Genomic DNA, 11,593 nt, shown 5'->3' with positions numbered 1-11,593 from the left:
GGCGTGTCCTTTTAATCGGTGAAAGGCCTGTGTGAGTGAGAGAGAGAGGCTACGTGGTGAGCACGCATCCCGCTGGGCACCCGGATTGTGACAGACACTGACCGCTGCAGCAACATGGTGAAAATTACGGTTATTAAGACCAAACCGTACCCCGACCAAAAACCCGGAACCAGCGGTTTAAGAAAGAGGGTGACTGTATTCCAGCAGAATCAGCATTATGCGGAGAATTTTATCCAGAGTATCATTTCCACCGTTGACCCTTCTCAGAGGCAGGAGGGCACCATGGTAGTGGGAGGGGATGGACGATTCTTCATGAAAGAAGCTATTCAGCTGATCGTCCAGATTGCTGCAGCTAATGGGGTTAGTATTGGCTGATTTTGATTTGCAATTTTAATGCAAAAGTAAGTTAAGGTGTAACAAAAGTCACTTCCTTACATTGGATGTCAAAATGACTTTGTCTTGGCATGACACAACGTTACATTGCAAAAGAGGTAACGTTAACATAACTTAGTTCTGTTGCAGTTGTGCTCTGAGAAATAATCTTAATTCTCCACCCTGCAACGTAAAATTCGTGAACGTCTCGTTTATATGACTCGGGTTTTTCAATGTATCGATACCGTAGAACCGGTTCAGCCTTTCTGAACCATTCATTGACAAATCGAACTGCACCGCAATTTAAAGCATCGTAGATCGTAAAACCATTGGCACCAATGGTCTCTTAAGCTTTTGAGAAATTCAATAACGAATCGAACTGAATCTTTTGACAGGTGGACTACTGAAATACGTAACTGCGTTTGACGTAAAGTATGCGCTGAATCTTTTTTCCGTTTCTTTGAAACGAGCTGTTCAAAAGAACCGATTCGGACCTATTAGGGAACGAACTCGATGCTCTCTCGAGCTGAGGGTGTTTGGGACACCTTTGACATTTCACGCTCTGCCAAAAGCAGAGATGGTGGCTTCAACATATCAACTCTCATTATGTTGCAGAGCATAGAAACTATTAAAACGTGCAGCAGTGTTTTATAAGGGTGTGTGAGGATTTATTTACATCAGGAGTCTTACAGCAACAACCATTATGTGGAGGAGATGTGCTTGCAGTCACGTCCTGAGCAGTTAGTGCTGCTGTATTGAGTAAAATCTGTTCTGTATTACAGATCATTGGATCTCTTTTTTTTAAGTAGTAGTCGGCCGCTGTAGCCACGTTTTGTTGATTGCTATGCTAGTGTTGTCTTGTGTAAATGTCCATTCTATAAATTACAAGGACACATCAATAGGGTTGTTTTGATGTAAACATTGTACTGGATGTAGGGCTGTGAATCTTTGGGTAGACAGCGAATCGATTCGATTCACGATTCATAGGTTTTCGATTCGATTCATTAACGATTTGTGCAAATTCAGAACGATTCGATTCGATGCGATTCACATCCAAATTCGATGCGATTCGATTAATTCGATTCGATTCTTAAATTTTTATATGCATTATAGTATTATTTCAATGCTTCACCCATCTTTGTCTGGGTTTGAATTAGCCTACACAGCGGCCTTCGGGGATCAGATAGTGGGGATTTTGTCCATTGTTAATGTTAGTTCATGTCTGTTTTTAATTTTAATGAATATATTATTATAAAAAAAATCAATGGCCTACAAATTAGCATTTGCAAGTAGCAAATATTTTGAAAAAGGCTTTTAAAGTATTGCATTAAATGACTACATGCACAAATTAATGGAGACATTTTCATTAGTTTCATTTTGCGTCCTCTCAATGCACTCGTTATCATCTTTTCACTGGATTTTGCTCGCGCTCGGTCCCATATAGCTCTCATGCTTTCATAACGTTAACTACAGATTTTTGAGCAGTCCATGTTTGAGCTCTCCAGCTGAGCTCTCTGTCGAGAAAGCAATAGTTTTGAGGCAAACCGCTCAAGCCATTGATAAAGCTGCCATGCCATTGCGTGGGCACTATGAAATAAAACGCTTTCATTCATTTATTACATGGACTCTCCGTACACGCTAGGTGGTCTCTCGCTCGCTTTCCCTCTCTGCCGAGTGCGTGCCGTGTGTGAACGCGCGATACGCGGTTTGGAGCACAACCTCTGTCTCGTATGCACGCTCGCTCTAGATTCCGGGAGATTTTAACTAATTTGCGGTAATACAAGCTGATCACGACATGAGTAGCTCAACAGGTAGAAAGATAAACTCATCTTTCAGGCATCAGCGTGCGAAATCAGGGGTGTGTGAGCGCCTGAAACCAATCAAATGCGGATGTCGTATGACGGCCAATGCGTGAGGCAGCTTGTACCAGGAACACTTTAAGGTTGTGTTTATATATTTTAAACCACTGAATCGCTATAAAAAAGTGATTAATTCGATTCTTAGCCTTTTAAATCGATTATTCACGTAAATAAACGATTCACGATTCAAAATACATGTTTCAGGATCGATGCATATGCATCGCCAGGATTTATAATCGATGCATCGAGAAAACGAGTGAATCGTTACACCCCTAACTGGATGGCAAAGTCAAAGTGGTCCTCTCTTATGGCTCAGGGTTCATGTAGTGCATTTCTAAGCATAATCTTGAACAGGAGTTTATCAGTCATTTCTCTCGTCCTTGATCCCACAGATTGGCAAACTGGTCATTGGTCAGGATGGGATTATGTCAACACCTGCAGTTTCCTGTGTGATTCGTAAAATCAAAGCCATTGGTGGGATCATCCTGACAGCCAGTCACAACCCCGGCGGCCCCAATGGAGACTTCGGCATCAAGTTCAACATATCTAGCGGAGGTTAGACATTGTTATGGCCAATGCCAATACCTTAGGGAAAAAGGTGGTGACCGATGGATATTCAGTATCACAATATGATATTTTAAAGATATTAATACACATCCATAACAATTGCTGAAATTAAATTTATATTCATTTGACATAATATTTACTAAATTATAAATCATTTGAAAATGAATAAATAAATAATAATTTGAACTTGATACAAAAAATAAATCTGAAAAATGTATACTAAACAAATAGATTTATATTTTAGATAGCAACTACTTTCTATCTTGACGTCCAAAACAAATTTAGAAACATTTAACTCTTAAATGCATGAATGTTTTGCCAATCCATCATCTTTAGCAACCCGAATCTTTAACAAACACAGAGGATCTGTACCTGTCATGATAATATAAAACTTTCTTTATATTAGAGTAACAATTACAGAAGAATAAAAAAAAACATATTTTGTTACTTTTGTTGAGCTTGGAAGGGCTCAGTTTCATCAGATGTTTTATACCATCATCACTGTCCTCGTCAGAGCTCATTTCCCAGTACATTCAGCATCTGATTCATATTCGCCATCTCAAACATATTCTCAAAACTATCATTTTCAACATCTTCAAAATCAATATTTTATCTCTGAGAGCTTCTTCACCAGACCCACTATCAGTGACTGACACTAATATTTGATAGCGTTCAGTACTATTCTTTTGTTTTCTGCCTGCGGTAACTATGAGTGAAATGTCACTCTTTATCATTGTGTATCAGACATTTCCACCTTGTGGAATAAAGTTTAATTGCACTTATTCAGTCATCAAAGATTCAATGATTGTTGTGCAGAAAATATGTATATATATATATATATATATATATATATATATATATATATATATATATATACTTACACTGTTACACAACTAGGGTCGTTGGTGACCCTTTACAATTTTTACAAAAATAAATTAGAAAACAGGGCTTCTTTTGTAAAAGAAATGTTGTTTCATTGTTTATAATGAATTGATTGAGGAATACTTAGAAGGTTGATGTCTAACTTTAAAAAAATGAATGAGCAGCAGGGTAAGGAATTACATCCCGCATCACTAAAGACCTGAGGTATGCGTTTTAAGGGTTTAGGGCACTTTAAAAATGCTAGATTATAAACAAATATATTGGGCTTGGTGACACTTAATTCAACCAAAATTAAAGACTGCATTAAATCACTTAAACTTGCATTCAATTGGTCTGTTTTTTCTTTCCCAGGTCCTGCACCAGAGGGCGTCACAGACAAAATCTTTCAGATCAGCAAGACCCTCCAGGAATATCACATCTGCCCCGAAATCAAGGTGGACCTCTCCACAATTGGGAAGCAGACCTTCGAGGTTGACACGTTCAAGCCCTTTACTGGTACCATTTTGGAGTTTAACCATTTGTTAGTTACGTAAAATAATTTTTCAGTTCATTCATATTTGTTAATAATTGTGTATCGTTTGCAGTGGAAATTGTGGACTCAGTGGAATCCTATGCAGAGATGCTTAGAGATATCTTTGATTTTGCTGCTCTGAAGGAATTACTCTCTGGACCCAACCACATCAACGTACGGCTCGATGCAATGCATGGAGGTAAGAATTACATTTCCCAAACAAAAATAAGGTCATTTTGGTGTAGTATTGAGCCATACCTCCTCTGAAACTACAAAAATGCTATAATATATTAGCATTAGTGGTAAACTAGTTTTCATATGGGTATCTGAGACGATGCTTCTTTCATATCTCACATATCACAGCGTTGATGTGCTCTCTCATTTCATTTAAATGCTGCTGGTGCCATCTTGCACCTCACTTTTTGACTGTATTCACAATGAAATCAGAGGACTTTAGAATTAATACTAGGCCTACGATAATATTACTGTTGTGTTCGTCATTGCCAAAACAATTGTTTTGTGTGATTTGTTTTTTTTAATGCCACTGAAAACCAAAGTGCACATTCCAGAGAAGAAATTATTAAAATAAAAAAGTGGAGGGAATCTTGAATCAATTTTAGCACAGAACATTCTGGCATTTGCTATAAAGATGAAAATTATATATAATGACAATTGTTTTGGAACACCAAACCTGAATCTTATAGAAAATGTGTGGGAGATGCACAGGAGATACCCTTTCAATTTAACAGATCTAGAACATTTTTGCAAATATTCCCATGTGAGGATGTGCCATGCTGATCGACTCCTATCCAAACATACTGTGCACTTTAAAAAAGTCAAAGGTTGCTTGAATTGGGGGTGTACACACTAACACTTTTCTATGAAGACCATGCTTATAATTAATTATAGCTCCATTTATACTTAAATATTACTATTACATACTAGCAAAACCCTGCAACAGTATTTTTAAGGTATAATTCCAAACTGCTATAAGTGATGCCATGCAAATGGCTCAAAATAACCATTCATGACTTGATAACTAAAGACTGCATCTTCATGTATTTTTTTTTACACTAGTGCTGGGTCCTTATGTAAAGAAGATAGTGTGTGAAGAGCTTGGTTCCCCAGCAGACTCTGCTGTTAACTGTGTCCCCTCTGAGGACTTTGGGGGACACCATCCTGACCCTAATTTAACATATGCTGCTGAACTGGTCAACACTATGAAGGGAGGGGAATATGACTTCGGAGCAGCGTTTGATGGTGATGGTGTAAGTTTATAACTGACTTACCATATACACTACCGTTCAAAAATTTGTGGTTGGTAAGATTTAAAAAATGTTTTTTAAAAAAGTATCTAATGCTCACCAAGGCTGCATTTGTTGATCAAAAATACACGAAAACAGTAATATTGTGATATTATTATTACAATTTTAAAAAATGGTTTTCTATTTTGTTTTATTTCAGCATCATTACTCCAGTTTAAAGGAACACTGAGTAAGATATTTTACCTGCCAGATCGGGTCGCGTTTCTGTAGTTCGAATGAGACTTTGACTTGAAAACTACCAATTTGACTTGCTTTACGGCAAGAGTTACAATAGCTGGGTTTCAGTCACGTGATTATGATGACACGTGGAATTCAGATGGAGGGCAGGGAGTGAAGAGCGCAAAGCACGAGATGGAGGAAAGTCTGTACTGTCCTACTTTATACGCTATTACAAGAGAAAAATATAAACCAAAAATCAAACATATGTTGGACGTGATCCTTACGTTATGAAGAGGAGCGTTTTTTTGTTTTGTTTTTTTTTCCAACTGAATTGAAATATTTTCCTGCCATCGAGGTGGTAGATATCAGAAACTAACTACCTTGTCTTGCAGACATAAGTTACTTTGACTTTACATAGTTCGGAAACTTTACACATTAAACAAGCCTAGCCATTTAAGTTGTATTAACTCACCTTTGATGAACACACAGGCATTTTCCCATTCGGCTCCTCCCGACCGCAGACATGGGTTTGCAAGCCGTTTTTCCCGAGTTTTTCGGTCAATTTCTTGCATTTTCCCCCCTTATGAACAACTTTTGGTACACGATAAAAACTTTGATCGGTTCAAGTAACCATATGACAGAAAGTAGTTGCTTTCTAAAATATAAATCTATTCGTTTAGTATACATTTTTCAGATTTCTTTTTTGTATCAAGTTAAAAATAATTATTTATTTATTCATTTTCAAATGACACAATTGAAATCATCTAGTACTGTTCTAGAGGTAAAACCGCATCATATTTACCCTCTTGCTGTTCTGTTTCCAGGATCGTAACATGGTTCTGGGTAAGCATGGATTCTTTGTGAACCCCTCAGACTCTGTGGCAGTCATTGGTGCCAACATTACATACATCCCTTATTTCCGGAAGACGGGCGTGAAGGGTCTGGCTCGCAGTATGCCCACCAGTGGGGCTTTGGACAAGTATAATCATCTAAGAACATTTACATTTTGTGATCTAGCCCTATATTTCACCATCTCAGTCAGTTTGTGTATTGCTTTTGACCCTTTAATCCTGCACACAATTTTTAGCATTTCATTAACTTTATCATACAGTGTGGCCAAAGCTTTGAAGATGCCACTTTATGAGTCACCTACAGGCTGGAAATTCTTTGGAAACTTGATGGATGCTGGCAAGTTATCCCTTTGTGGTGAAGAAAGCTTTGGAACTGGTGAGTAGCTATGAAACCATGAAGATTTTAACTAGCTAAACTGCTTAAAAGGTTTTAGGCTGATGTGCTTTTTGTAATTGTTTAAAATAGGGGTTAAATAAGTGAATAAATGTGTATTTCTGTAAACATGTAGCTATCATTTATTTATATATAAAACAAGTGTGGTCGCCAGTGTTATAAATCTTTTTAAATTGTTAAAAATTATATCATAGTTAAAAATGTTCTTGTTTTTTTTTTTACCCACTTAGGTCTACGTACAATGTATTAATATCATATTATTTTAATTGGTTGTAATCATAAACACACTGGTTTGTAGCAAAAATAGTTTTACCATTTACTGCACTTGTTATTCTTCTAGTTTTATAATGAATCATATTTTTTGCACATTCCCCAAAAATAACTTCGCAAAATAAGGGTAAAGTCAGATTATGACCACTTACAGTGTAAATTGAGAACCTTTCTCTCAAAATATGAAAGAAAGCTGTATTTCTAATTTGACCCCTTTAAAGTCTTGTTTTTGCGGTAGGTTCTGATCATATCCGGGAGAAAGATGGTCTGTGGGCAGTGCTCGCATGGCTCTCAATCCTGGCCACTCGCAAACAGAGTGTAGAGGACATCATGAAAGACCACTGGCAGAGGTTTGGACGGAACTTCTTCACAAGGTAACTGCAAAAATCATAAAGTGACACTTTGGTAATCATCTCTGATCTCTGTAGCTTGACTGCCCTCTGCTGGTAGATTTGTTGTTTGATTTGTCCCAAATCTCTGTGTCAGGTATGACTATGAAGAGGTGGACTCTGATGCTGCGAATAAGATGATTGATCACTTGCAGACAACAATGTCCGATGAAGCCTTTATAGGCCAGAAATTCTCCTCGGGGAATAAAACGTATCAAGTGGAGAAGGCTGATAACTTTGAGTACACAGACCCTGTTGATGGCAGTGTTTCAAAAGGACAGGTGAGTTTGAAACATGAGACTCCAAAAATAATTAGAAGAAATAATCTTCTGGGATGTGACTACTGCTACAGAAGACATAAATGATTAAATGATCACATGGTCAGTCAATTACACACTTTGATTTTTTAATTAGCTTCAGGGTGGCTTGATGTTCTGATTTCCATTTGGTCCATATTCATAAATAGTGCTAGAATTATGTTTTTCAACGGTCAGCCATAAAGCTCAGTGTCATTATTTAGAAATCACCTGGGTTTTTCTAATAAAATATTTGTTTGTTATAAATAATAAACAGTAACATTGTGAAATATTATTACACTTTATAGAACAATTTTCTATCATAAAATATTTTACAATGTAATTTATTCCTTTAAAGGCAAAGCTGAATTTACCACAGCCATTAGTCTAGTGTTCAGAGATCCTTCAGAAATCTTTCTAGGGTGCAATTCTTATTACAAACAGCATTTGAAGAGTTCAGATGCAAAAGCCTCTAAATGCAATTTGAAATTTTCTTCTTTAATGATGATTTTTATCAAACTTGTATATTTAAGTTCAGTAATTTCACTTAAATAACAATTAATAGGTAATTATCATTGCCATTTAAGTGAAATCACTGAACTTAAATATACAAGCTTGATAAAAATGATCATTCTAGAAGAAAATTTCAAATGGCACTTAGAGGCTTTTGCATCTGAACTCTTCATTTGTTATTAGAGATGCATGCAAGTACTGCCCACAGACCATCTTTCTACTAGATATGATTAGAACCTACCAAGAAACAAACAAGACTTTAAAAGGATCATATGAGAAATCAAGCCTTCTTTCATATTTTGACTATGAAAACATACTGTAACCCTTCTAACATTTCTTATTATAATCAAATATATTTTTAAAGGATTCTTTGATGAATAAAATCTTCAAAAGAAAAGTCATTAATTTCACTACCTTTCACGAAAACAGCTACATTTATTCTTGCATATTAAAATACTTAATATAATATTTATACACATTTTTTTGCAGTTATGACTACCTTATTGTACATTATAAACGTCAAATGGCATATTGAAATTCGTTGATTTCTCTGACGAAAGTACTGATGTCGACATAACAGCCTCATCATGACCTTCATTGTGTTTGAAAGATCTCATAAATATACCGTTCAAAAGAACAGTCTTGGAAACATTTCATCTAAACACCTTTCTCGATTTCATGGAATTTTTGTATACTTTCCAAAACACTGTACGTTGGCCATCATCCCTGTTTTTCTGTCTTCATGGCTTTTAGGGTTTGAGGATCATCTTCACTGACGGTTCGCGTATCATCTTCCGTCTCAGCGGGACAGGCAGTGCCGGGGCAACCATCAGGCTTTACATTGACAGCTATGAGAACGATTCCCAGAAAATCTATGCAGACCCACAGGTAAACTAATTGGTCAAAATCAGTAAAATAAAATATTTGCTCTTCCACCGTATATTACTTTTACAAAAAAAATAAAGTTAAAAGTTGTACTTTTTTTAATTTATATAATTAATTTTATCATAATTTATAATATATATATATATTTTTTTTTTTAATTAATTAATTAATTTATTTTTTTAGATTACGTATTTATTTGTATTATTTTTTATTTATTTATTTATTTATTTTAAGACTTTGTAGCTAATCCATTGTAGCTTTAGCAGTAATCAGGTTTGACATGCGTATCCCGGCACATATGGTTGAAGATCCGATTGACTCAATTATGTCTGATCAAACTGGATCACAGGAGTATCAGTCTGTCTTAAAGTATCAGCCTCAGACATGCTCTATTCTTAGATGTGATGACTTTAGCTTCAGCAGTCCTTTTCATCTTGAGGTTTGAGTTACTGTAGAGGACAAGGATGTTAAATTTTAATACAAACAAGTAAACGCTATATTCGCACCATCCGTTTTCATTTACAGTATGTTGAATCCAAAGACCCTATTGTATCTCTCATTTTGTGGGTTCCTAATTTCCATCCCTCTCGACTGTTGTGAACAGGTCATGCTGGCTCCTCTGGTGGACATTGCCTTGAGGATCTCACAGCTTCAGGAAAAGACGAACCGCACTGCTCCCACTGTGATCACATAATTACTCTAAGGCCCATATTCACCTGATCCAGCCCAAACTAGCCCTCACTGTACTCAGCAATGCCTTACTTTATAATTATTGCCATCAGGTTCATACCACAGTCATCATGTGCTCTGTGTGTCCTCTAGAAAGTTTCACATTTTTGCTGTTCCACAAGTACAATCGAAGATCTATATCCACTATAAATAGAGAAATATAAAATACAGTCTATGAAATGAATGGCTTGTTGAGATTTTGTTCATAAGGAAGTCATGCTTCTTTATACACTTTCATTTGCCATGGGGAGTAAAGCACTGAACTTGGTTCTGTGTCTGTTAGGTCGATCATATTTAAATTCTAAAAACATCAGCTTCATTTTATTCATATACACAGTTTGTCTTTCATTTGGGGCTGAAAGTAGTAACTGTTACACCCCAGTGTGTTATTAGTGGATAAAGACAGGAAGGCGGGGAACCTGGCTGCATCAAATATATTCCATCTCCCTTTAAATTAGCACCAGAAATAACACATCTTTCATAAGGGTTTGACAACTACAATCTCAGATTAGTACCATGATTATCTTTGTAAAACAATCTTTGAAGAGTCCTCATTGGGTTAATGGGATCTTGGGGACTAGACTTTAATAGGGAATTCTTAGTAAAAATCCACCACACTGATCGAAAAGTTAAATTTATTCATAATATTTTTGGACAGATGGCACCACCCACACAGAAACTTATTGGAGACTTAATGTGTTGGTTCATGGAATTTGTTTATAAGAATTTGTACACAATTACACTAATTTTTTGTGTTGATTTGTAGTTGCATACATGCTGAATATGTCACTGTAAGAATTTGTTCACAGTGGTCTACCAACATCACGATATATACCAAAATGTTATGAATAAATCTGAATCTTTCAGTTACATTTAAACTTAAAATTATGACAAATTCCAAGGAAAGATTAAGACAGAATAATAATAATTCGTTACATTTATATAGCGCTTTTCTGGACACTCAAAGCGCTTCACATAAAAGGGGGGGATCTCCTCAAGAATGACTCCGAAGTCTTTAAGATTGTGCTCGGTAATAAAATAATCCAATTTGTGAGTTGTTAAATAAGTTAAAGTGGTCAGAATTATTAAAGGTTGCATTGTCTTGCTTCCATTGAAGCACACAGTTTCTTTAGAACATGGAATCATATGCATTTTATCTGAATATTACGGAGCCTCTAAAAAAAAGAGATTGGAGAAAAAGTATGTTAATGCTTTTAGGTTATCTAGGAAAATGTTTTGTTTTGAAAATTTTTCACCCGAGAATCTTTGTTTTCGCTTCAGTTAGCTCCTTGCGAGCGAATGCAACGTTTTTGGGAGAATGCACAAGTTTTGCAAAAGGAAAGGAATGCAAAAGCATTTTTTTTCCTCCTATCCCATAGTTGTTCCTCCACCATGTCCCTTTAGGGGGTCTGTAGAAGGCCTATATAATTTATTAGAAATGTTGTGTTTTGCTGAAAAAAGTTATATATATATATATATATATATACGTATATATATATATATATATATGTGTGTGTGTGTGTGCGTGCGTACGTGCGTGCGTGCGTGTGTGTGTGTGTGTGTGTGTGTGTGTGTGTGTGTGTGTGTGTGT

The 11,593-nt window shown here is 36.2% G+C and overlaps 1 protein-coding gene across 1 annotated transcript; it reads left to right on the top strand.

Moving 5' to 3' along the window:
* Positions 1 to 45: 45 nt before the first annotated feature.
* pgm1 (phosphoglucomutase 1) lies at positions 46 to 10,186 on the top strand. Its single transcript, XM_039691526.2, has 11 exons — positions 46 to 360; positions 2,624 to 2,786; positions 4,032 to 4,175; positions 4,265 to 4,390; positions 5,269 to 5,459; positions 6,500 to 6,654; positions 6,787 to 6,902; positions 7,429 to 7,564; positions 7,677 to 7,860; positions 9,142 to 9,276; positions 9,878 to 10,186. The coding sequence occupies exons 1-11, from the start codon at positions 115 to 117 to the stop codon at positions 9,965 to 9,967; spliced, it is 1,686 nt and encodes a 561-aa protein (XP_039547460.1). The 5' UTR covers positions 46 to 114; the 3' UTR covers positions 9,968 to 10,186.
* Positions 10,187 to 11,593: the final 1,407 nt, after the last annotated feature.

This window comes from Pimephales promelas, chromosome 8 (assembly GCF_988280905.1).
Source record: "Pimephales promelas chromosome 8, fPimPro1.hap1.1, whole genome shotgun sequence".
Taxonomy (NCBI): domain Eukaryota; kingdom Metazoa; phylum Chordata; class Actinopteri; order Cypriniformes; family Leuciscidae; genus Pimephales; species Pimephales promelas.
Note: the sequence above shows the minus strand (reverse complement) of the source record. Positions and strands in the feature narration are given on the sequence as shown.

Bases quoted from the DNA above. Each gene is read 5' to 3' on its own strand.
- pgm1 (XM_039691526.2), top strand. From the start codon at position 115: ATGGTGAAAATTACGGTTATTAAGACCAAACCGTACCCCGACCAAAAA. The intron at 5,460-6,499 runs GTAAGTTTATAA...TTCTGTTTCCAG, and splicing joins CAGCGTTTGATGGTGATGGT to GATCGTAACATGGTTCTGGG. The intron at 7,861-9,141 runs GTGAGTTTGAAA...CATGGCTTTTAG, and splicing joins GCAGTGTTTCAAAAGGACAG to GGTTTGAGGATCATCTTCAC.